The 26,547-nt window shown below is 34.9% G+C and overlaps 1 protein-coding gene across 2 annotated transcripts in view; it reads left to right on the forward strand.

Moving 5' to 3' along the window:
• The first annotated feature begins 3,679 nt into the window (after positions 1-3,679).
• USP33 (ubiquitin specific peptidase 33) overlaps positions 3,680-26,547 on the forward strand; it is a 36,907-nt gene continuing 14,039 nt past the window's right edge. Inside the window, exons 1-15 of one of the 2 annotated variants that reach the window (XM_010294467.1) lie at positions 3,680-3,804; positions 4,880-4,933; positions 6,980-7,042; positions 9,492-9,644; positions 11,816-11,915; positions 14,432-14,501; positions 15,800-15,913; positions 16,668-16,746; positions 18,885-19,305; positions 19,720-19,860; positions 22,637-22,749; positions 24,132-24,304; positions 24,416-24,510; positions 25,085-25,118; positions 25,951-25,996. In XM_010294467.1, the coding sequence (XP_010292769.1) occupies positions 3,724-3,804; positions 4,880-4,933; positions 6,980-7,042; positions 9,492-9,644; positions 11,816-11,915; positions 14,432-14,501; positions 15,800-15,913; positions 16,668-16,746; positions 18,885-19,305; positions 19,720-19,860; positions 22,637-22,749; positions 24,132-24,304; positions 24,416-24,510; positions 25,085-25,118; positions 25,951-25,996 (1,737 nt within the window). In that variant the 5' untranslated portion in view covers positions 3,680-3,723. The remainder of the gene's footprint in view (positions 3,805-4,879; positions 4,934-6,979; positions 7,043-9,491; positions 9,645-11,815; positions 11,916-14,431; positions 14,502-15,799; positions 15,914-16,667; positions 16,747-18,884; positions 19,306-19,719; positions 19,861-22,636; positions 22,750-24,131; positions 24,305-24,415; positions 24,511-25,084; positions 25,119-25,950; positions 25,997-26,547) is intronic. The other variant, XM_010294468.1, reaches the window with a different exon arrangement.

Consider the following 26,547-nt stretch of genomic DNA (forward strand, 5'->3'; position numbering starts at 1 on the left):
AAATATTTTTGAGAGAATTTTAAATCTATTATGTTTCTTTAGGAAATATTAGGCTCCCTGCATGAGCCCAAGATCATTTTCACTTGAATTCTCTTAGTGTTTGATGGGATTTTTCTCTGTGTGTGTGTGTGATAGGCCTTCCATGGTAGGCACCACACAAGTCTGTGATGCCATGGAATTCTGCTGAATAATAAATAGGTTGCTGGTTGTGATGTTTTAAATTATGGTTCATGTTTCTCTGATGGCTCACGTGAGCAAATGTTTTTTTCCTAGTGAATGCAAAGAATAAGTAGGAACAAAAAAAGGCATTCAAGCTTAAGTGTTAAAGGCTTTTTTTTTTTCTTTGAAGTATGACTTGCTATGCATGCAGCAAGCAAAAATGTGTTAATAAGTCCTTCTTTTGAACGCTAACTGGTTCAATTAGTTGAATGATGTAGTATGATACATTGAGACAGATGGGCTGAAACAAACCTTTCAGTGGGAACAATGATGAATACTTCTGAAAGGTCTGTGAAAGGTGACAGACATAGTCTTGTTACCACTGGACATACGATTGCTATCTAAGAATTCCTGTCTCAGTAATTATTTCTTAGAGTTCTGCAACCTGAGGAAGGCTGAAATTACTGATGTAGATCCTTTCCAGAGTCTTTCTAATATATAAACTTTTGGTTCAGGAAGCCCCAGAGCTGGAAAGGATTTGGGTTAGCAATATATTCTTAGTAATATTTTCATTCTTCTGTGGGTGTTGTTTTTTGGTCAGTGTTGGAAACGGACCTTTCATCTGACCCAGCAGAGCTGCTCATATGAGATATCTAGGTACTTTCCCAGTACAACATGTCATTGGGGGCATGAAGTGGCGATATACTCCAGCCTCAGACCAGGAGTATAAAATGGAATGTAAGAGAAATTACAAAAGTAGATTTTTATTTTTACTTTTTTTTAATCACTGAAAATGTGAAGAAGTGACTTTCGGAGGAGGTCAACGCAATGCAGAAGCTGATGAGAAAGTGGATGCGATAATGACATACATCAGTAGAGGAAGATAAGCAATCTTTTCAGATAGAGTAGGAAGTGGTGAAATGGAGGAGGGGCAGTGGGCGAGGGAGGGGCTACCCTGGGCTTGGTAGGACTTAGAGAGATGAAGGATGAATCATGGTTTTGAATTTAATTTTACAGTTTTAGACTTTAACATAAAATATTACGAAATGTGTTACTGCAGCTAGGTATATTAACCTACCAAGGTCATGGCTGTGCAGTGAGTTATCATGGTTGCTATAGGATGGAAGTGGGTGTGTAAGAATTTCGTTAGCAAAAGGTGAAAGAAAGGCCGTGCAGCTCTGCCCATGTAATACATCTATAACATTAACTAGAGTTCTACAAGAGATGTTCTCAGTATGGATGGGAATAGGGACCGCATCCATAGGGACACAAATGTCAACATGCTTTGGTCTTTCTGACGTTTATTATGAGAAGAGAGATGCAGACCGCACCAAGCAGCAGAATCTGGCATGAGCGTAACTCCTGGGTTTGAGTTTGTTCAGGGCTGCAGATCGGATTTGTGCAGCTCCAGATGTAAAAAGTAGCTATTAAATACAAATCCGGTAGCATGAGGTCAAGTCTGTACTTCATTCATTGTTTTGTATTACTTGGAATAATGCATTCGGAAAGCTTCTTCCATAAAAAAAATTAAGTCTGAAGCTTTACTAATCCATTATACCAGTCTTTCTAAACATTTGTGTTAAATCAGCATTAATTCACATTGAATTTTTTTAAGGTTGTCAGGGCTTTATTTGAAACTCATTTGTCCATTTTTAATGTTTTAACAGGCCTTGCAAAATGTGCAAGGTGAAACATACATTCATGTTTCCATTTCTGTTCTGAAAAGCAACTTTACAGTTCAAAGCAGAATTGCTAGTATGACTGAAAGTTGAAAAGGTTTGGCCTGAAAAAACTAGTGTTTTTGTATTTGAAGTGTCTTTCAGCAATACTACATGTAGACACTGAACTGAGGTAAATACTTCCCCAGCTGCAGCTTGTATTTGAGAGTAATGGTTTTTAAATGTCATGCCATTGGTCCAGGAAGAGAATTTAGACCTCATCTTGGAAAAAATCTTGAATTATTAATTTACTGTAGTATATCCAGTCTTGTGAGATAATTTCTTAAATATTTTATTGAACAGCTGTTAATGTGACATTCAAAAAGACTGAAAGATACACGCACATACTTAAGTATATGTATGCATGTTATATATAAAAAATAAATATATTGTGTTAGTTATATAAAATAATTCTTTATATATAAATATATTTATACATGCATTTATATAATAAAGTATCTAAAGTATTATATATTATTCATATACTATAGAAGACATGCATATATGTACACATATACATACACATACATATATAAAAATCCCCTTTGATAATCAAAGGGAACCGGAATGACTCTTGATTCGAAGGGATCTTATTGCAAGGCAATGAAAGTAAAAACCAAGTCAAAGATAACAAACTGGAAGTTTACTAGGAAGTGTGTCAGATGCCTGCTAGGCAAGGTTTGTTTCCCCCCACGCCGTCAAAGCCCTGGGTTAGTTAATGTTCAAAGGGGTGATTGGTCGTATAGCAGAAGGAACAGACTTAAAGCTGCCAAAGCAAACAGGCAAAGTGTAAAGAGACCTTGGTAACAGTGCTAAAGGCTGCAAACAGTTCAAGGAGTGTGCATCACTGAGTTAGGATGGGAGTTCAGTTGCAAGTCTTGATAAAGGAATGCTAGATTGGACAGGTAATCATTGGGCAAAGAAAGCTTAAGATTTCTTGGGCTTTAGAGAGATCGAGGCATCAATAGTAATTGTTTAAGTGACAAAACTAGAACAAGGTTCTTGGACAGTTCTTATCTGCATGAGTCAGAGTATTTATATAAAAAGAACCTTACCGAGTTCAATTTTTATCTTCCTTCTGTAAAACATCATAGCTTTCTGTGCAACCATCAAAATAGTAATGACAAAGAGATTGTATTTAGCATTCTTTATTTCTGATAAGTTTCTGTGTCTGCATCAGAGACCTTGTATGGACAGAGAGAACTGAAACAAGAGAAAGACTTGCTGGGTGTTTTCAGTACTACAAGCAATTTATAAGTTTCAGTTTACTTTTGATATATAATAAGCCTGAATCTAGACTACGTCTTTGTAAATAAATAAAACCAAGATAAAGTTTCCTTCTCCTTTGACAAGCAAGTCATGTGCTCCTGCATTTTAGCCTTCAAAGCTTCAGCACACTTCAGCAGTGTAGCATAAGATCCCTTTCCAGAATATACTGTCAAAGCCACCAATAATTCTAGGTAGGCTTGAAAACTGTAATTTTTGTATCATTGGGGTGCCATGGAAGAGACCAGGAAGTTAATTAATCCAAACCAGCTCTGCTCCATCCAGAGTTCTGTTAGTTTATGCCCTAAAAGTCAGAGGATTTTGTTTTAGAAGTCAGCTGTGTTGAATTTGAACTATTAGATTATCTTACTGTTAATAAAGTTTGCTTATTTATACTAACTTACTTTAAGTAGACACATTCTTTTAAAAGAAAGAAGTTATGTATATGTTGCATATTAAAAATCTAATATTGCTGCCTACTGTAAGGAATTGGGTTTTACTTACTCTTACTTCTGTTGTCAAGTGATTCCCTGGTCCTGAAAATCCCGGCTACAGGATCTCAGAAAATACAGCTTCTGAAATGTCATCGCCTGGCAGCAACTGCCCACACTTGGAATCGGTTGGTGAGATAACAAAAGAGGAATTGATACAGAAATCTCATGTGAGTTGTAGCAGCTTACTTTCTTCCTATCACGGTTAACTCTGGTCACTTGTTTTAGCTACATATCTTGTCATGTATTATTAGTTACAAGACGCATTTAGATGTTGCTTATGGGTAAGATCTCCTGTACTGGAATAGTAAGGTTTAAAAAACGTACAGGAAGAATTATGGGCTTGATAAAACTGAAAAACTATTTTTCAGTAGTTAACACTTAAAGAGTACCTTTCCCAGCAGTGTTTTCCAAGGCAAGTGACATTTTAATGTAAACATTAGTTAAAAGAGTTAGCATAACACCAAGCTGAAATTTATTTTCAGACACCGCCATTGTAGCAGTTAGTTATTTGGAATGTTAATGTAATATAGTATAAGTGACTTGACTTCAGGTAGAAACTGGAACAAAGAAATTTATGCTTAAGCTTTTCTTGGTTAACAGCTCACTTTTTGATGGCAGAGCCACAATTTGAGAAACTGCTCCTACCTGAACTCTTGGTTTCCATCTAGTATTAATAAATGAACAAAGAAAGATCTTGTAACCCATTTTAGTAGCTGGGAGGTGATGAAAAGCCAAATCTTTTCTCCTTGTGGTGCTAAATGTCTTTATCTGAAAAGTGTAACAGTTAGTTTGCTGCAGAGGGTTATCTTATTTCTCTAGTGTTGCATCTTTTTTTGTAAACCTTTGCAGGTAGTGTTGACAGTCTGCAAATAGGAATGTGCAGTTATTACCAGTTCTATCACTTTCATTTCTTTTTATGTTAAATTTATAGAAAATGCCAATTTTGAGGGTTTTTATAATAATGTGATATGATATGTGCTTATGCTTTATTTAGAAGAATAATTTTTGGTTTAAGATGAAAACTTAGAGAGAAATCCAAGGATTTACTAGAAAACTATGCTGCTCTTAAGATCATGTGAAGCAAGAAAAAAATTGGGTTGGTTATCAACACATCTTTTTTTTTGTCTTAAATTTATGCAGCTGATATGGAGCTTTACAGTGTTTTCTCTTGTTTTGTCTCGAAGTTGTTTACTGGTGAAAGTGAGTGAAATAATATTTTGCTTGTGTGTTTAACTTTAATAGGGCTCTTGTCAGGACTGTAAAGTCAGAGGACCCAACCTTTGGGCATGCCTAGAGGTAAGTTGTTCTGTTGTTCCATGGTAGGGTCCTTCTCTAGTAATCTGTAGCTAAAGTTGGTAGTATTTTTTTTAAGAAACAACTATAATGAAGTTCCTCAAATTAGTTTCTTTAAGTTATTATTTAAAAGCAAACCCTCTTGTGCAGTTTTCTATTTTTAAAGTTATTTACCGTCTATCAGGTACTGCGTTGTAAATGAGATTTTTTGGATAAGAAGCAGGCATATTAAGGTTTCTTCTTGAGTTATGATATTTTTTAGCTCTTAAGATTTTTTTTTTTAAATCTTTTCCCCAGGTCTGTAGATCTGAAAAATAATATATTATTCCTGAAATAATTTACTTTTTATAAGCGTCTCTTAGCATTTGTAGTAATAACATCTAGCAATGTTATTACTACAGTTATCAGCAATAACAATGCTGACTTTTTACAGCATAAAAATACATACTCTGGCTTCTTTATTATTAAGCCAAACAAAGAAAAAACTTACTTTGAAACTTGTAGAAGGTGGTATAAACATTCTTCAAACTTTGTACGAATTTTGTACAGTCTTTACCCTGTATATAATTCTTTCTTAAATATGCCTTGCTCTTCTTGCTGTCTACAAAAAATGTAATTTTCAGTGAATTTTAAAAAAAAGTCTCTGAAAAAGTTGCTTCTGATTGATCTATGATACCAACAGGAAAGTATATAGCTACTTTAGTTTTTAAAATGTCTCATGAATTCTTCAGACGTACAGCTGTTTCCAGAGATTGAAATTTCGCTCCGTAGGCTTGACTTCATTTCATGGCAACTTTTGTCCAAGTTCTGTCAGGAAGATATCTAGGCTGTGACACCAACTTCATTAGTTTATGTTTAAGTGGACTATTGTAACAGTTAAGAGATCAGATTATTTTGCTCCCTCTGTCAATAAGAGGTAGAAATGATGGGGAAAAGAAACAGTATTTAATGTCTTTTTGTTAGATGTCTTGAAGTTTAATTACATGTAAAAACCCTCTTGAGAGTAGGAAGAAGTGTTCAGGGATGCATCAGCCTGGCAAGTGGGGAAATGCTGTGAAGCTTAAAAGGTGTTTTTTATTTCTTACTTAGAGCTCTTAAACTTTTACTGAAAAACTCAATTTCATACCAACATTTCCATAGGAGAGTTTTGTAATTGCAGTAAGATGCTTAGTGTCATGCTGTGATGTATCTCCTCTTGGATGAATTGGCATCTTGCCTTCACCTTTTTCAGTAGAAAAACATGGTGAGATACCAGCATGTTAACTACCCGTAACTTAACAAATATCTGTGATTATTTAATATAGAAAATTGACTGTGTTCTGCTGCTATTTGACTGTATAAATTAACATGCTTAGGGAGTTATACAGATAATGTGCTGTACCCTCTTGTGAGATTGTCTTGACTCATGCAAATGAGGAATTAATGCAAATTGCTTGAAGAGTGGCAGCTGCAAGATTCCTCTCTCAACTCAGGAAAATATGTTTTGCAATTAGCACAATTAAAATCCACAATTATTTTGCATGTTATAACTAGAATGTAGTAAGTACTTAAGAGTTACCAGCACTATATGGATATCTAAAGGTGAAAAAACTAATTAATTGTGAAGTAATATTCTGATAAACAGGCACTGCAGATAGGGGCATTTTTGTATAAATGTGTCATGTTCCGAGGCTGTTGCAATTCAGTATTTTAGACACTGGGCTAACTTCATATTTTCTGTAACAATATCTATCAAATAATGAATTATAAAAAATACATATTGACCTTAATCTAAATAAATACATCCAAATTGCCAAAGAATTATTTTCCAAACACGTTAAATGTCTAATGCTGCCCACCAATGAGAGTTGAGTTAATCTTGCAGCATTCTTATTTGCTTTAGGTGATGTTTATTTTAACACCTACTGTGCATGTCTCTTCGTTTGTGTAGGAATCTGCAAGTTTGAAATTTGAGTGAATTTTAAAGGGACTGGCACTATATTACTATTCTGTAAACCTGTTTGACACCACTTTTTAATTCTGTATACTTCTTTATATCTTGCCCAACAGAACAGATGTACATATGTTGGCTGTGGTGAATCCCATGTTGATCACAGTACCACCCATTCCCAGGTATGTGTATTTGCTACGAGAACAGTTACTTGAAGCAGTGTTGAACTTACTTGAACTTTTTTTACTCATTTTAGTGAAGTCAGTAACCTGTGTTCGCATAAGTGTTTGGAAATTTGATTAGCTACGATTATTTTTCAACTATAGAAGCCGGTCTTCCTAGTTTAGCAGTATGTGCGTTCACAGTCTTCATGCAGCTGCATAATTATTTATGTAATTCTGACATTATTGTGTTCCTTAAAAGAACATGGTGAAAATTAAAAAAAAAAAGAACAACAATTACTGATGATTTGCAAGCTGCGTGGACAAAAGATTTCTTGAGTACTTCAGCTTTTATGTAGTACTTCGCTACTTCTGTCTAACTTTTTAGGATTGTGGCTGCCTGATGGATAAGAGGAGGGAGCTTGGATTAATGAAGATGAGAGCTGAGCAGGTGTAAGATAGGAAGTATAAATTACCAGAAAGAGGTGCTTTGTTTCTGCATTATGCTCCCTCCCAGTGGCCACAGATAAAGAACCTGTAGACTGAGCTGAGCATATCCTTTACTGCTATGTCCTGATTTTTGGATCCAGCTTGGTAGGAGCAGTGGAGTATGTGCACTATGTTCCTTAGCATGCCAATTTCTGGCAAGGTTGGACAGCTTGAGTGCATCTGTTTGCTGTCTGTTCTGTGCACACACATGCAAGTCTCTTAACAAATATGCCGGGGACAGAGGGATGGCAGTTTTACTAACGTCATTTCAGAATTTGTGACTTTCTGATTAAATGAAATTTAATCCAATTTACAGTTTGTCTGTCGGAAAAGACATCTAAGCACTGAGCAATTTTTGGTCCTTAAAAATACTAAAAAAAACCCCTGGTGACTATTAAAATGAGCAAATAGTATATACCAGGGTCTTAGAAGTATGCTTTATGACTATACTTTATTACCACTCCTGACTTTTTTTTTTCTTTTTTGGAAGCAGGGCCTTGAAAGGAGTGCGTATTTATACAAATCAATAGTGCGTTAATATAAATCTATACAAATACTTTTTCTTTTTTGCCAGCTATTTAAGCTGAATCACAGTTCTAAAGCCTTTACTATAGATACATAAACGAGCTGCTTTTGCAGTGCAGTTAGGGAACAGATGGTTCCTGAATTTCTTGCCTACTATTTTATACCTCTTGGCTTTCTACAGTAGTTTATTCCTGCTGTACATTCTGTTTTTTCAATGTTACGTACTTGACAGGTAAGAGAAAGGGAATGGATAGGTTGTTTGCTGTCAGTGACATCCTTGTCTTGATTTTCTTGTTACTTAATTTTAATTTCTGGATAGTAAGCCCTCTTCTGTATTTTTCTTGCCAGTAAAAATCTCAATAAACTCGCTAAAATGAGAGAAACAATGTTGATATAAATCAGTTTATTTCTGCTTACTCCAGTTTCCACCAGCAAGGCTCCCTGTACTGCAAATAATCATGTTCATTGTGTCCACTTCAAGAAATTTAATAAGCTGTTGCTCTGGAGACTTGTAATTATTTATGCAGCTGAAGCTGCAGAATTAAGTATATTCTCATGATTAAAATTGGCTGAGATATTTACATAATCTGATGTTTCTGATGTTTGGGGGGGGGCTACTTAAAGAAATTGTAGCCCACAGTTTATATTAAAAACATTGTTCTTGTACAAGGCCTTATTAAATGAGAAGAGGAGGAACTTGGACAGGATGCAGCAGTTGTAGTATTTTCACAATTTCTAGTAAATTCCTCATTGTCTAGAAACCTGTCTGGTGCCAACATATAGGGAAGAAATACAGGAAGGATTGGTGGAAATACTTAGATAGCAACTGTGTACACAATCTTACAGTAAGCAAAGAGGTTAAAAAAGAAAGATGAAGATCAGAACAGTAAAAATATTCTCCATCTGTCAAATTTTTATACTGCTTCACAGTATGAAGCTGTTAACAAAAGAACTAATTGAATCTAGAATGTTTGTTTTGATGCGAACACCTCTAACTGAACTTAAAATCTTACCTTACTCTTCTGATTGACTGTTAAATAGCTTGGAATTTCCTACAGCAAACCGGTAGAAATAAACACTGCCCTTACTGTAGAGGCAGCGGCTGCCTTTATGACCAATAGCAGACATTCCTGGAAAATTGGTTTGTTGTGAATTTTAACACTTCTGACAATAGGCTTTCTTCTTACTGTTGTAATTACACCAAGGCATGTCAGATGTGACAATGGCCTAGATTCTGATTGTACCTTGTTGCTACTTTGACTGATTTGTACTGAAAATGAGTGCTGGATAGTTTGTGCTAGAAATTCAGTAATTGAATTGCTGTTTTTAAATATTCTAACACATATATTTGTTTCTTTGTTGAAAGTTCTAGAGTTTAATACTTCTATTCTAGCCTGCATTTATCAGTATTATTCCAAATTTCTGAATCACAGTTTTGTTTTTTGTTCTGTTTTAGGAGACAAAACACTGTCTAACTGTCAACCTTACTACACTCCGTGTTTGGTGTTATGCCTGTAGTAAGGAAGTATTCCTGGATAGAAAATTAGGATCTCATTCTGCACTACCAAATGCAAGACTGTCTCACCAAGCACAAGAAAATAGTGTGCAGGTATTTTTTGACCTAATGAAACAAAAGCAGCGGTAGCTTTGCAGAAACATTGTGTCTTCTCTCAAGTGAGACTGACTTTTCCTCCTCTCTTGTGGCTGAACTTTCCATTAATTTCTCTCTAATTTTATAAAATTTCTTTAAAAAGACAGTGCCCAGCTTCTGTGTTCTGTCTCTGTGTACTGCATGCTTCCTAAGAATGCTTTTTTCATCTTACTGTCTAATTGTTTGTAATCTACAATAAACTATAAGGTACAGAAAAATCGCAGGGTTAAATTTAAGGTTACAAGATTGAAAGAGTTCACCTGTGCTTCCCCATTCTGTCAGCTCTTGAAAATGTTGTTTACAAAACTCATTACAGTAATTACTGGCTAATTTACAGGGAGCAGCAGAATGCCTTAGTATGTGTTTATGGATACTTGCCTAAGATACAAATTCATTCATACAAGCACCGTACTTTTAGAGAAATATATGATAATTGTTAACCTCATTCAGCTAGTAATATCAGACACTTAAAGAGATTCCTATACCTTAGTTTCTGAGGTTTAAACATGTCTAGTTTTCAGTTCGGATAAATGACTCAAAAGGTCTTGATTTTTGTGTATGTATGTGTGTGGGGAACATTTTTTCCAGTGGAATGGTATACACACAAACACTCCTGAATAGGTAAGAATTTAACTACAATGCAAGAATTTACGAAGAAGGCAGTAGTAACCTATGTATATTCTATATATGTGTGTAATATTGGTGTAGAATGACAAAAAAAGCTGACATTAGTCGAGTAAAACAGAGGCTTAAGATTGTAGTGTTTTTATATGATTATGACATTAAATACAAGACTTTATAGAAGCGCTTAGCTGTTCCTTATGCCATGTTTATTAAGAATTAACATAGGATCTAAAGAGTAAGGTAATGAATAAAGCACTAGCTAGTACTGGAGACAAGTCAGAGGAAAAAAACGAGCAAAGCAGATGTTACACAGAGAATTTTGAAATATGCTGTTTGCTTGTCTTGTTCTTCTGCAATTTCAACAAGGTTTGTTTAGGTTTGGTTTGGTTTGTTGTTATCTTCTGGTTACATGAGTCTTTACCAGCATCAGTACTGTTCACTCTGATAATTTTTTTTCTAGATAAGTGTTGTCTTGGAGAATGTTATGCTGTGATTTCTTAAGTGTAATTGATTGGCATAATGCATGTATCTGAAAAAAGGTGTTATGTCTTTACTGCACATTTAACATACTTGTATGAAAATGACAGGTAACTCAGTTAAAACTGACACAAGTATGGTATTTCTAAAACGGTTTTGTTTGAGGCATAGAACTATGGAAGAGATACCATGATGCACAGGTTGGACAGAAAGATGGCAGTTGTTCATTGTATGTAGAGAGGAAATATCATTTAATATTTTCACTTCAAAGTTTAGTATTTAATAATAATGTAATCTGATCATTTTCTCATAAAATGCCAGCAGCTCAACTGGAATAGTACCATTGGAATTTTTTTTTTTTAAACTTCTGTTGTCTAGAAATTCTGGTGACTTGATATAAAGCTGGGTTCAGGCTTCTGAATGTCTGTTCTATTGTACTTACCCATTTCATTGGAAGATTACAACAGCTTATAATACACAGAAAAATCAGTAGAACTTGCAAAGTCTGTCAAATGCTTTGTTTAGAATTTCTATTTATATGCTCACAAGAAGAGCTTGTCATGCAATAAATACCGGCCAGTCTAATACTTTTTTTCTCTATTTGTACATTTTGCTTCCAACAGTTTAGTTTGTCTTTGTTAAATGTAGTGAGCCATCTGGTGGCATATCAAAAACATCTACACTAATTTTTATTTGACTACCGTGTTAGCTTTTCAGTGCTGGCTTACTGTTTGTTATCTAAGGGAAAGGAATACTGTAACTTGCTGTTTTGATTCTTCAGCTGTCGTCATCAAATCATGCAATGTTGTCACTGCTAATCTGGAAACAAAAATACGGGATTTTTTTAGTAGGCTTTATCAGGGTAGCTGTGGAATCCTATTATTCTCACTTTATGTGCAGTGAGATTTCAAGATGCATTCATATAACTTTCGATTCCTAGATTTGTTGGTGAAATTATATGTAAGCTTAATTATTTGGAAAATTGATAAATACAGGTAAATATACTTTTTTCTTGTTTTCCTTATAAGGATTTTAAAATACCTAGTAATTCCACACTGAAGATTCCATTAGCAGCTGTATTTGATGACTTAGATATAGAAGTGGAAGAAGATGAATTAAAGACTAGAGGTAATAAAAGCAAAATCCATCACTTTATTGCCCTTTATTGCACATGTATGTCTCCAAGTCTGTTCTCTAGCTTAGTTTTATTCTAAGTAGGACTGTTTCCTATTCTGCTCCAACTAAGATCTTTATTTTTAGTTTCACCTTTATTGCAGGAGTCTTTACGTACCTTCAGAGCAGAGGCTGCAGTGATAAATGTACTGCACGCATGCAAGCAGCAACAAAAATAAGAAAGCACGTTGGAGTAATGTTTAGTGTAGCTGGTGTTCTAGCCACTCCGGTAAAAATAGTTTTTTATAAAATCTGTTCTAATGTTTTATCCTGTCCTAAAAGGTTTCTGATTGGAGTGCTTTCCTGCATTTTGGGTAACCCTTTTCTGAGCCTGTAGTATCCCAGTATGGGTTTTTGGTTTTTTGTTTTCTGCTTTTCAGTAATGGATTTCATGCACTGCCAAACTTTCTGGTGTAAAGGGTTACCTCATCCTAATATTAAACTATTATAAAGATGAAAATAAGAGTTGATGAAACCCCAAACAGTGGAGCCTTAATTTCTCATTTCATAAGAGAACATAATAATTATTATTTCTTACGAGTCTCAAATTGGTATTGATCATGTAAAAAAGGGTATTTTTTAGTAAAGAAAATATTTCTAACTACCATTTTCTTAGAAAAATCTGACCAGCAGATTGTTAAGCGGTTGTTTTTGAGATGCCAATGCATATGTCAAAGCAGTTTGCTTTCAATTAGTGATGATAAAAGAGTTATTCTAATTTATGGATCTCATTTCTCACCTACCCCCAACTTTCCCTCTCTGAAGTCTGCTGGCATTGGCCAAAAAAACCTACTTTGCCCCTTCTGTTGTCTGGCACAGTCTTTCTGGGTCTGTCACCATCCCACTAATATGCCATCTGCCCTTAAATCATAAAACCATGTGTTTTATTCCCAGTTAGTTTCTCCTACCAATGTATGTATTTGTGTATCTTCTTTTGGGAATGTAACTTGTATAGAAGTAAAATACAAGTAGAATTTCATTAAAGTGAAAATTTCATTGATGTGACTGTGTTAATACATTTCTCAAATTGAAAGAAAAAAACAATTCTTTAGCTCCATCTTACCTTTGTTGTCACAATTGTTCTTACAATTTCTTTTGAAATGCTTTTGATGAAGTAAACATCAGAATATATCTTCGCAAGAAAAGAAGTCTATTCAAAAACTTCACTTGCAACACTGCAGGCTGGGAAACTGATACCTTCCTGATATGTCATCTGCTGTTAAAAAAACTCATTAAAAAATAAACAAAAACTATGACTGTTCTTAGTTTCCAATTTCAGTAAGAATGACCATACTTTTTGTATCAGAAATTGGAAGGCCAGAATGCAGGTTCAGATGTGGGAAGCAGGACTATATTTCCATTCAGACAGATTGAAGAACCTTTTAAAACTTAAAAATGAAGTCCTGTGCATTAGAAAATTCAACTGAAGTAACCAAATTTTTTTTTTTAGATTTAAAAGGTTTTTATTAGTAAGCTTTATTTTTTGCAACAGATTAAAATGTTTGGGGTAGTTCCTATACTTCAAGGATTGCATAGAGCCGATGGTGTTGATTGCTGAATGTTTTAAGTTTTCCATTCTTACTGATTCTTTGCTTATAAATGTTATTCTTTTCTCACACAAAAGCAGTTTTATTTTGAAATTAATTACTTCATTAATTTAACACTGTAGTAGCTATGAATAGTAGGTGTTTCAGATTAATTTTTAAAAAGTGAGATCATATGATAATTATGACTTGCTTAAATTGCCTCTCCTCAAATATTAGAGAGCATTTTTCATGACTCCGTAATCACTGGAAAAATATACGTTAATCGCAACTTTTATGTGTGTGGAATGTGTGGGTATCAGTAAAGAAAGTAAAAAATCTGGGCTTGGAAATAAATTCTGTGGGGAAGTCTAAACTGAGCAGTCTATGTATAAAAATAAGGGCATATAATTGGCACAGAAAAAAGACTGATCGTAAGTAATCATAATTCTGATTCTGGTATAATCACATGCAGAGTAGGTTTTGAATGTTTAGCATAATCTGACTAATAGCATGAACTCAAGACAGAAAAATGAAATCTTCCTTGAGAAGCTTTTGGTAATATGACTGATGTTTACATGCACAGCATAACAACAACTTAACTGAACAGGTAAATCGTGAAGTTCAAGTAAAATGTAAATATTGACAAACATTTTAAATTACAATCTGCAGCTGTCATAAAACGTCAAAAAATTAGTAAACTGAAATACAATCTACTTGTCTAAAGTGTTTTAGTCAGCCGAGATCAAAGCACTTAATTACTATTTCTAGTTAGATTAGTATTCCTTTAGGAGCCCTATGTTTCTTTTAGTTACGTCTCCAAATTATAATTGGCATCAGAAGTGTTACATGAGTATTTTAATTAGTACATATTTTCTAGGAAGTATTTTCTTTAATATGTCTTCTGTTGGATTAACAGACTTGCTGAATATTCACTCTGTTTTTCAGGTCTAACAGGATTAAAAAATATTGGAAACACTTGTTACATGAATGCAGCTTTACAAGCTCTTTCCAACTGGTAAGGAAAATGGTTGTAAATGTAGTTTTGTATTTGCTTACACATGCATTTTCTCAAGAAGGACTTAAGGATTTTGAAGGGGTGCACTACCATGGAAGTTGTGTATTTGTTAAATCTCCATCTTATATACTATAAACAATTGTGTCACTGATAGGAGAAAAAAAAGTATTGTGGTATATACTCAGTTTTTTCCCTGTTTCATCTTAATTCCTCACTCTCTAAATAAAAATATATACAGTTCTAAAAACTAGAAGAAAATCTGATAAAAGCTATTAAATTTGTAGGTTGGGGTTTTTTTCTGCTACAGAAGAAATCAAAGGAAATGCATAAGAATAAGCCCTAATTAAAAAAGAGAGACATATTAAGATCAATAGGTCCAAATTCAGTGCTTACAAACAGTGCATCTGGGTTGTTGTATGCTAAATCATCCTAGGAACGGCTAGAATGCAAAATCTTCTTACCCCACAGGGATACCAGACAAGACCATGAAGGAGAAATCTACAAAAGCTGAAGAGATAATCTAGTTCTTGCACTAGAAATGGTTAGGTGGGGACAGTACTTTAGCATATATCATACGTGCTTACTGTATGCATCTGCTTTTGGCTGCAGTCCAAGATGGGATACAGGGCGAAGTAGACTTCGCTGAGATCCTCTGTTGAGAGAGAGGAGAACTGAGGCAAATCTGTCTAGAAGGTAAAGTGGACAACGCATCTAATCATGAGGAAATTACTATGTTGAGAAATGCCCAATTTTGCAAGTATGCTGGCATATCTCCTTTCATGGATAAAAACAGGTCCAATACGTATGAGGGATTGTGACTTCAAAAGGGGGCTGAATGGAGAGAAGAGATAGAATCTGTGAGGTAGTAAACATATAAATAATCATTTAAGTATAAATTGTTTACCTACAAATATCATGTGGCACTATTGGATTCTAGATAAAAGAAAATTTCAGATGCTATTTATGTATAGGTTTATGGTGATTGTTGCTGTAGTGGTACGTGTGTACTTGTGATGGCTAGCAGGAATTGCCTTGAATTTGAATCCCATTAGACAATTCTGGTCCTTTAACAAATGTCAGAATACATTCGAGGAGCAGTGTTGCTGTACTGCTGAAGTTGTCCTACTAGGAAAAGTTTGGTTGCAGCATTTAAGCATGTAGGAAATGAAGTTGTTAGATTACATAATAGTATTACTCTTATTTTTTTAATAATCTTGTATGAAATGTGGTTTTCCTCTTGCATTTTAACAACCTGAAACAACCTGAAAAAACCCCTCTATTTTCTCCTTTTTAATCAGCCCACCTTTGACACACTTTTTTCTTGACTGTGGAGGCTTAGCCCGAACAGATAAGAAACCGGCAATTTGTAAAAGTTATCTCAAGCTGATGACGGAACTTTGGCACAAAAGCAGGTATGGCATCATTTTGGTGACGAAATGATTATAAATGAATTCCAGAATCGTGAAGGATGCATTCATCTGTCCTAGGTTTCTAATTTTTATTTTTTGTGTATCACAGTATTACTCTTATAAATTAAAGAAGGAAAGACTAACTTGCAGGATTTAAACAATCCTTATACCGTGTTCTTTTCCATATCTACCAAAAATAGGACAAATAATTGATATAAATTGTAGTAAGGAAGACCTGACAAGAAAGAGATGATAAACACTATACAAAGTAGCATTATACTTTTAAAAATAAGTTTATATCTGCCATAAATACCTATAAAATCTTTAATTACTTTATCTTCTCTGTGTCCTTCATTCTGTGTCAATGTTTTATCAATTTCTCTTATTTCCTTGTATGGAATTTCTGTTAACTCTGTCTAAGAAAATACTTAAGAAAATGTAACTACAAAGCTACAGAAACAGTAATTGTTCATAGTGCCAAGAGTATGTCTGATTTGTCATCTGGTAATCTGGCAAGAATCTTGGCATAAAAGGCCCGATGCAGTCTCTATATCTGTTGGATGACAGATTTTTTTTAAATTGCATAATTAATAATTCAATACCAATATTATGTTTGGGTAAGATTAATATTATTGGTATTAGACGTGTTATAGTTCAGTTGCAGGTAAAATTATGAACCCAGTAAAGATAGAAAATTCTACTTCAATGCTTGTTTTTTTATGTACATTTACATATTTAAAACTTTTTTTTTCTTTAGGCCTGGTTCTGTTGTTCCTACTGGTTTATTTCAAGGAATTAAAGCTGTTAATCCAACGTTTAGAGGCTACTCTCAACAGGTGAAACTTTCTGATGTCTTTTAAACCTGACTAAGACATAAAGTTATCTCTTATTTTTAAATTTAATGCTTAAGATACTATGCGTCCTGTATTTATTTAAAGCAAATGCAACATAAACTTCAGTTTATATGCTTCAAATGTAGATCATCTGAAACTGAATCATCAACAGTTAAGGAGCATTTTGTGTTTGTTTATATCAAATTCTTGAAAGCCCTTCAGCTTCTGAGAATAACTCTGTTTCCCTTTTTTCAGGAAAATTAAAATAATACGTGTCTAAAACTTTTCCACTGAGTGAAATAATGCTGCTTATATTTAAGCAGTCCCAGAAAACAAAATAAAGGTCTGCAAAAGTATAAAAGAATATAGTAGATTTTTTTATATTCATCTACCAGTTATGTTTTTTTAAAAATTAAATATACAGTATCCCGTTTTCATTTAGTATCTTCGGGAAAAAACCACCATTGCTGTGTGTTTCGTAAGGAATATTGTGGGAACTGTAAGTTGGTAACTTGTTAAATAGGCATGGATTATTATATAGTAAAGGCACTCTTCAGTTGATCCTTCATAAAGTATCATGCTACATTAACACAGTTTGCAGTACTTTATTAAAAGCTCTTGGACTAGAGGAAAAATTAAACCCTGTCATTAGAAAAGCTTACTAATATCTTCCAGGAATCTGATGTTATTCAAAGGAATTTTGCTGTTTCAGTTCGTATGTTTCATATTTGTGGAGTGGAGAATTAGAACACATGTTTCAATCTTCAAATGCTGCATGTAGCTGTAAAGTAAATGTTTAAATAGTAATTTCAATGTTTTTTAATTTACTCATTAATTTCTTAAGCACCACATGAATTTCTGGAAAAGTAGAAAATCAATCTTGATAACCGAAAAGAAACTGTATGGAAAGTTTTGCAGCTTTGAACACTGATGAGAATGTCTTTTTCCATGCAGAGCAACAACTTAATGAGAACCGGTTTAGGTTCTGCCTGGATCACACTTCAGTTGTATGTTTAGCAGGTTTCATGGCAACAATTAAAACAAAGCAGGTCTTTTATGACCAACACTATCCTATTGCCCAGCCTTGCAAGTTGGGCAGCCACGGCCAATATTCAGGGAGAAAAAGGAATTCTTGCTTAAGGAAGAATGTTTATCAGTTAATGTGTGTCTCAAGGTTTGAGTTGTCTTTTTTTTTTGTAAAAAGATTACCAGCAAATAGACATATTAGATTTTTTTTCATTACCCAAATCCAAACCTCAAATCTGATAGTTGTATTTTTTAAGAAAAAGAATGTTTTGTAGTCAGCAGTTGTGAGCTTAATAAGTAATTGCTATGATGGATGGGAATGTTAAGCAGCAAAAATTATTAGGAACAACCAAAATACAAAAAGGAAAATAGAAGCAGTAGTAGTTGCCAAGAGCAGGCTATTGTTTTCTCCCATGCTTGCTTTATTAGATATTCTCTATTGCCAGGAAGCAAGTTGCTGCATGGGTTGTTGAAATTTGGTGGCTTTTAAGATATTTCCAAGCACGGATTAGACTTGTAGTAATACTTGAAAGCTCTTTGTGGAAACACTGATAGTTGAGGAATCTTGTCCAGGCTTGAGAAGAAGAATTAAAATCTTGTTGACAGTGTGATGCAATTGGAAAGACGGGCTAAGTACATCATAATATTTTATTAAAAAGTACTTCCGTGCCCAGTGAAAGCAAGGTTCTGGTTGCTTTGCTGAAGATGCTGCAGAAGGTTTTAAAAAATTGTCCCTAAAACATTCCGTTACTAGCAGAGCTGGAGTCCGACCACACTGTTGGTAGTTGCTTGAGTTACATTTATCATTCATGTAAGCTATGGCAGTATTTTTGTTAGTTTTTGAAATAAGATTTTTCGGAGTTGAAGTGTTTTGGAGGAAACTCGTATGATAAGATTACTGGTGACATGTAAGAAATGGATGCAGGAAACAAGTATGTGGCGTGGAAATGAAAGTTCTTTTGAACATTAGACCTGGGATAGAGGAATTTACTTTATTCTTTTTTAATAGCCAGCTGTAGCTATCGTTTTAGTTGTATGTACCTTTTCCTGATATGACTCTATTATCTTCCAAATATAATGGATTGTAAACTTGTAAAACTTTTTTAAAATCCTAGGATGCACAAGAATTTTTGCGTTGTCTAATGGATTTGCTTCATGAAGAACTTAAAGAACCAGTTGTAGAACTGGAAGATGCCCAGCCTATGAGTGTTGAAGAGAGTATGGAAGAAGACAAGAGCCAGTCAGATGTAGGCTTTCAGCCCTGTGAATCCTGTGGTACCTGTGATAAAACAGAAAATGATGCTATTTTCAAACCTGTCTTAGAGGATCCTGCAGAGACAACCATGTTAATTCAGGATGATGATAACTCAATTACATCCAAAGATTGGCAGAAAGAAAAAATACCAAGCAACAAGCTTAAACGAGCAAATTCTATGGAAGACTTTGAAAAAGTCTTCACAAACATTGCTTCAGAGACCACTGAATTTTTAAATAATCAAGGAACTGTCAAAGTACAGATACACAGCAGATTCTCAGGTAATACATTATTCATGTGCAATTGAAATAGTAAAATTCTTAGCCAGAATATCTGTGTGAGTGAAAATGAGTTGTAGAATACAGTAGAGAGTGTATAGGTCAAATAGGGTAGGTGGATTTACTTGTAAACAATGCACCTTCTTGATTTATTTTTTTCAGTTTAGGTGTTCTGAATTCATTTTGAATTCCCTTGAAAAGCTAGACATTTGTACTGGGTAAGGTTTGAGATAACCCAGGAGAGTGGGCTTTTTTGGTTTTGTTCTTAAAAGTTATGTGAATTGAAATGGTGCTTCATTCCTAAATGTCCAGTGACCTGACAGTGTAGTTAAATAAATTACATGACCATTGTGACTGTTCATTCTGCAGTAAATTTTTTTTGCAGAATTTATAAAATAATGCAAATATTAATTGCAGAGTACATCAGTGATGTCCACATGAATGATATATCTGCAGTCCAAACCCCATCATCAAATGAAGGGATGAACACACGCTTGTCAAACAGTCCTCCAAAATCATTCTCATCGAGCTCCTCACTGGCACCAGTCCACAAAAAAGGTATAGACCCTTCATTTTGTCCCTCCTGGTACAGAGTTGCTCTGTATTAGTTCTCATTTTGTTGTTTCTTGTGTCATGCATGGCAATGCAGTGTTGTTCTTTGGGGTTTTTTATGCCTTATCCCTAGTGGGGAGAGGGAGCGTTATATAAGCTGGACATTTGGTAAGACTCTCTTTACTTCTATAAAATTCTGATTCTTTTGAGGCATGAATACTATTTGCCTCTGCATTGAGAGGATCAAATAATATTTTTAGACAACTTTCTCAATTGCACTGGTTTGGAGAGAGGGGAAATGTGGGAGAAATTACTACCCCCAGAAAAGTAATGCTTTTCGGAGAACAAGCACGTTGGTTCTTCAGCGGAAGTTCAGTAAGTGAACATTTTAGTCTGTTAAGGTTTCAGTAGCCATGTGTATCTATACTGTAGATAGACTTGTGAATGCTAGCTGCTTTCTCTGCTGTGTATTTCATTTGGCACTGTCCACAGTATGATGTGTTTATGAGCATCCAGAATGCTTAGACTTTTACTGCCTTTAGATACAAGACAGTGCAGCTTTAGGGCACAAGGAACTTTTTTTTTTTACCCTTATTTGTTTGACAGTAGGTTATTTTAATAAAAGCTTGTCTTTCGGAACATGGTTTTAAGGCTAGCATTAAACCAAACCAAAAAAATCCCACAACTTTAACATTGTCATCCTCTTTCATTCAACAGGCTGTCCAGGATAAGTTCTGAAAATGTTCATGTTATCCTTTTAATGCTTTAGCATTGATGTTGAATGACAGTGATTTAATGGACTTAAATCATTGACCTCCGTGGTTCATTTGTTCAGCAGTTTTGACACTGCATCTGTACTACTGTCTCCAGTTTTGGCTTCACCATTACAGGAAGGTTTTAGACAAACTGAAGTGAGTCTGTCAGAAGAGGTACTAGGTGTCTGGAGCCTGTCATGTACACTGAGAGTCTGAGAGAGCTGCGTTTGTTCAGCCTGGAGAAGGAAAGGCTAAAGGGGAACTGCTGTCATAATTATGGGTGGTTATAGAGAAGGCAGAGCCAGACTTTTCTTGAAGCCATGCAGCAAATAGAAATGGAAGCAAGTTGCAGAAAGGAAAATTTCTATTAGGTGGAAGGGAAAAAAGATCTTTCCAATGAGTGGTTGTATGAATACTGGAAGAGAGGTGGGAGCCCAGAGGTGCCCCAAGGTTCTTGGAGTTGGATATTCCAAAGTTCAACTAGAGCTGCTTTGAACAGAGACTGTACCAAATGATATCCAAATGTCTCTTCCAGTCTAGACTACTGATTTTTGTCACTTCCTAATAATTTAATTCTTGGTCATCCTTATTGAGTATTGAGGGAACAGATATGTATGCAGTAGAACTGACTAGGCAGCCATTTGCAAGCTCGTAAGTTGGATTTTATTTTAATCCCCCATAATGCTAGGGGAATGCCCTAGTGTGCTAAGACTTGTGTCTGGGGGCTAATACCTAATTACAACACACCTATTCCCTTCTCTTCCATTTCCACCTTGCTGAAAGCATATGGTGTCTGTTGGGTGCCACAATTCTAAGATGCTTCTGCTTGTCAGCGTCTTCCACTTCTTCCTGCTGTTTGTTAGTGTGGTTAAATACAGCACATCCTCCACATCACTGATAAATAAAGACTTTAGAACCATCTTAAAGCAGTTTAGTGTCAAAATAACTGATTGAAAGGAGCCTTAGAGAATTCTGGGCAACAGACTCTATAAGGCAGTTTGTGTCGATGATAAATAAAATATATCTGATCTGAGGGTTTTTCAGATTACTTCTATCAGCTGTTCTTTCTGCTGGAGATACTATTGAATCTTTCTAGGTGTATGGTATGATGAAGAGACAATACGTAATACTGCAGGACAGTAAAGGGACAAGAGTACTTGCTTATGGGCAAACTCTTTATGTACAGAGGAGCCTTGGTGGGTTGTGTTCTATGTGAAAGATTATTAGAGTAATTCACTTTCCTTCTCACTGTAATTATTTCCATGTTTCACTACCTATCTTGTTACTGGCTGTCAGCATTTTGGCAGAGTTTGCCTTTGACTCCTACAAGATTTTTGAGTGGTCTCTTGGGTAATATACTGACTCCAGAAGAGGGTTTGTGGTCTTCATTTTAGCCTGCAATTCCAGTAATCAGTACAGCCCAAGAGACTGCTCTGGTGTGTTTACTTAATTAGTAGTGGATTTAGGTGGGGAGTGCATGTTATTGGCTTGGAGTTATTTTATTTTTTTTTTAATAAGCTGCTGTTAGGCTGGAGTCTAATAGTACATTTAGTCTAATTCAACCCACTGTCATCAGTGTTGTGATACAATATGCTTGTGTGTGAGCTCTTCAGCCCAACATGGTTAAAACTTCCTGGAAACATGTTTTCTTAAATGTAATGAAATTAAATGTCAGATGGAACGTGCCTTTTTAAGTTTATAGCTTGAGGGATTCCTGCCAAGATGAATCTTGTAGCAGTAGGCTGTAAATTTCAAGACTGGCAGTTTGAGTTTTACTTAAACAGAGGCAAAATTTTCTGGTGTTTGTCCTCCTTAAACTGCTTGAGGAACCTACATGAATTGCCGAGTACTAGCAGAAATCTAGTTGTGTAATTTCTAATAAATACTTAGTAAATAGAAAACAGGGCTTGGCTTATAATTTAATTGTAAATATGTGTGATCTCCAATTACATTATGCAAAGTTGATGGAAATCAGAATCCATTGTATGTTGATTTACTTTCAGCATTTTATTTTTGTCATTTTATAGTTTCAACTGTATCATCACCAAAAAGGAAGAAGCGCAAGAAGTACAGGAGTGTTATCTCTGATATATTTGATGGGACTATAATAAGCTCAGTACAGTGCTTGACTTGTGATCGGGTGAGTAAGGAGGGGAAGTTCTAGCTTTTAATATGGTTTGGGGTTTTTTTTTTGTCAATACAAATACTTACAGCTTCATGAATACAGTCATTCTCTGGTAACTTTATTCTTTTGTGGCAGGTTTCCCCAAAAGGCTAGGTTATTTCATACTTGCCTATTCAAATAGTAATAGCAGCTACTACTAGCACTTTGTGTTTAGATGAGCTTGCATTCATTGAGCTGGATATTTACTCAGAGCTGAAAAATAACATTTAGAGAATTAGTTTACAGCAAGGATGGAGAAAGAGGCTTGCCTTTCAACCTCACTTAGGTATGATTAATTTTTAGTAATGTTCTGAATATCCTAATGCATACCTGCTGCTGTCATAAGTTCTCGAGTGCGTGTTACAAAGAATAGTAAAAGATGGTAGTCTAATCATACTGCTATAACAGTCTTGCCAGATAGATTGAGGCTAAGAAAATTCATGTCTTTCAAAAAATCCAAGTAAAGACACTTACTTTTACAGGTGATATGAATCATTCGCTGTTTTCTGAAGTTGTTGTCTACTGCAAGATGTGGTGCGACATAGGAACAGTTGATTTTTTTTCTGTACTAGTTGCTTATAGAATTACTTAGAACAGCACATGTGATCATTTACAAAAAGTCAGTTGGACACTAGACAGACATACCTAGTGGACCACTTTAGTTTCAAAGCAGCAGTATGTCTAGTGAGCAACTTCAGTTTCAAAGCAATAGTATCAAATATTGGATATCCAAATCTTTGCATTGGGAACAAGTTTCTCGACATAAGGTTTAAGCCTAACCATAATGCAGTTGCATGCCCTTACTGCATCCTTGTTTTAGGTCTAAGAATACAGAGGCCTCAGGGTAATCTGGTGAGCAAGTTCAAAAAACAAGTAAGAATTTTTAAAGTTTGCTTGATGTTTACTCTGTAAGTGATCACTAAATCCAGCATGGGAGAAAGAAAACGCACAGCTGGGTCTCTTTTGCAGCGGGTCCAGTTACATCAGGTCAAGATAACGTCAAAATAAAATACTGTCCAAACAATGGTCTGAAGCTTTCTGAAACAAGCCAGTGTAACAGGAGCCCAAGGCAAAAATCGTAGTGCTTTGTATGACTAGTAGGAAGACAAATGATTAATAAGGGCTTTTTAAAAAGTTTCAGTGATAACAATGTGCAAGTTCGCTCTAAAATGTTATTTTTCCTACTCTTTTTTTAGAAAACTAATTCTTGCGTCTCCTTATTTATAATTAATTTGCTATTTAGTGGAATTTTCAACAATACAGTGACCTGGTATTTACTGGTGGACTTTACAGAATTCAATTTAATTCCTTTCTCTTCAAGCTTAACTGTATTTTGTTTCATTTGTTTTCTTCTTTAGCTGTCTGTAACCCTGGAGACCTTTCAGGATCTGTCCTTGCCTATTCCCGGTAAGGAAGATCTTGCTAAACTTCATTCTGCAAGTCATCAGACATCTCTAGTCAAGGCAGGGTCATGTGGAGAAGCGTATGCCCCCCAGGGATGGATAGCTTTTTTTATGGAATATTTCAAAAGGTAAATAATATTTACCTTGTTTTTTTTATTTATCTATTTTGAAATTCCAGTTTCTGCTCTTCTGGCAGAACATTTGTTGGTTTTCTTTCTTTTCTGTCAATGATGTTTCAGGTTTGTTGTCTCATGTGTTCCTAGCTGGTTTTGGGGTCCAGTTGTAACCTTACAAGATTGTCTTGCTGCCTTTTTCGCCAGAGATGAGCTCAAGGGTAAGAGGTTAATTACATGAACATGTTTCTTTTGATCCCTGCCCCCCCCGCCCCCATCTCAGTAAGATGATTAATATCTTCTTAGCTTCGTGCAATTAAGCAAAGGCCACGTGCTAGACTGTAATTCAGTTGTTCCTTGCTCTTATGGGATCATTCATTTCAAAAAGGTAAGCTTCTCACTCAGCTGCATATTTGAGGCAAAAAATGCCCATGAAAGCTGCATTAAAAATGTCAAGTAAATCTGAATCTGATTTAATGAAATGGTATCATAAAAACGTTAAAAACTACTACATTAATATTCATTCTCATAACCTTAATTTGGAGTCAGTAAATTATTTCCCTGTTAAATTATATAGCGTAGTCTCTTGAGATTATACTGTACTGCTTCATAGTTGAAAGCATAAAACCTAAGAACCCTTCTATTTAGTTGCCATGTCAACACTCTCACGACTGTTAAATATTGAATGCAACCTGAGATAAATGCACTTGCAACTTTTATATATCAAATGTATGTGCTTGAAACAATTCGGATTTAGAGAATAATGGCTGTTTTTCTTCTCCCTGATATTTGCAGGTGATAACATGTACAGCTGTGGAAGGTGTAAAAAGTAAGCTGACTTTTACCTTTATTTGTTTTAACTTGTCTTAATTTGATTGCTTTAATGCTTTTGTTAGTCAAGAGGTATTTATTTCTGTTGGATATGTCACAGTACTATTAATCTTTTTGATACTACCTTGTGTTCTGGCTGTCATAAATTTAGTATTACAAAGTGCAGGAATCAGGAATCACTGACTCACCGTACCATATTGCAAACCAAATGTGCTTAATTCTTTTTCATGTTCCTTACAAATTTAAACCTTTCTAAATTATTTTCAATTGATAACATAAAAGCTTTTAGCCCTCTATATTACTAGCAGGTTTTCACTGATATGCAGTAGGTCACTTCAGTGTGTTGAAACTAAGTAAATATACTATGGCTTTAAATACTAAAGAACCAAGAAACAGAAGTGGTCTGAAGACTGCTCGAAGCCCTTTATGGAAAAGGAGTGTTTTTCCTTGCTATATGACTGATGATCTGCTGTAGGTAATTTCTTAAAGATAAATTTAATTGGTTTCTTTTTTCTCTTTTTGCTGAATAATCAGCTTTCATGAAGCTTAAAGTTCCTTCCTTTATGCTAAGAGAAACAGTTAGCTAGATGGAACTTGATTATCTGTACTTGCTGCTTTGAATTTTTCAGCAGCACAAATTGTCTTTTCTTCTGAAGCATCATTGTTTGTATAATTTTGGCAACTCCATCTCTAGTCTACATTCCAGAAATATTTTGAGTTTACTAATGTAATGTTCGGCTTAGACTTCTGCTGATCTAGCACAATAAAATAAAGCCTTTTCAGAACTAAGTATTGATTGTTTTGTTTTTTGGTTTTTTTCCTTCGCTTAGGTTAAGAAATGGAGTGAAATTCTGCAAAGTGCAAAAATTTCCTGAGGTACTGTTACACACGCACTTTAAAGCACTTTTTCTGCATGATTAGGAATGTGGTAAGACTAATGAGTTGCATGGAGTAAATTGTGTTTATAATGTTATATGATGAAAACATATCTTCATATTGGTATTTGTTTTAAGAATGTGAGCAGCGTTTGATTATTCACCCTGTAAGGAAAGTGAACCTTGTACATAAAAAATAAAGTTAGAAGAATGGGGCTTTTCTATGGTGTTACTTCAGCCTGCGGAACTTATTTATACTGTAGATCATAGAATTAAATACCACAGCCACACTGGAAATCTTTTCTAACTTTAAGTTTTAAAAGTAATCCAGTCTTACACTTCAAAACATGAGTTGATGGCTGCAATAATCAGGAAGAATTAATAACACTCGTGCCAAGATTGTGCATTGGGTGCACTGAGGGAGAGAAAAGGTATGTTCTTCATTGCTGCATCAGTGTCAGTAACTGTTCAGGACTGTGTTTTTATACTGTCAGTAAGATAAGTCTTTGATAATTACAAATTAATTTCTAACTCCTTGAGCCACAATTGATT

This window comes from Phaethon lepturus, unplaced genomic scaffold, assembly GCF_000687285.1.
Source record: "Phaethon lepturus isolate BGI_N335 unplaced genomic scaffold, ASM68728v1 scaffold19569, whole genome shotgun sequence".
Classification (NCBI taxonomy): domain Eukaryota; kingdom Metazoa; phylum Chordata; class Aves; order Phaethontiformes; family Phaethontidae; genus Phaethon; species Phaethon lepturus.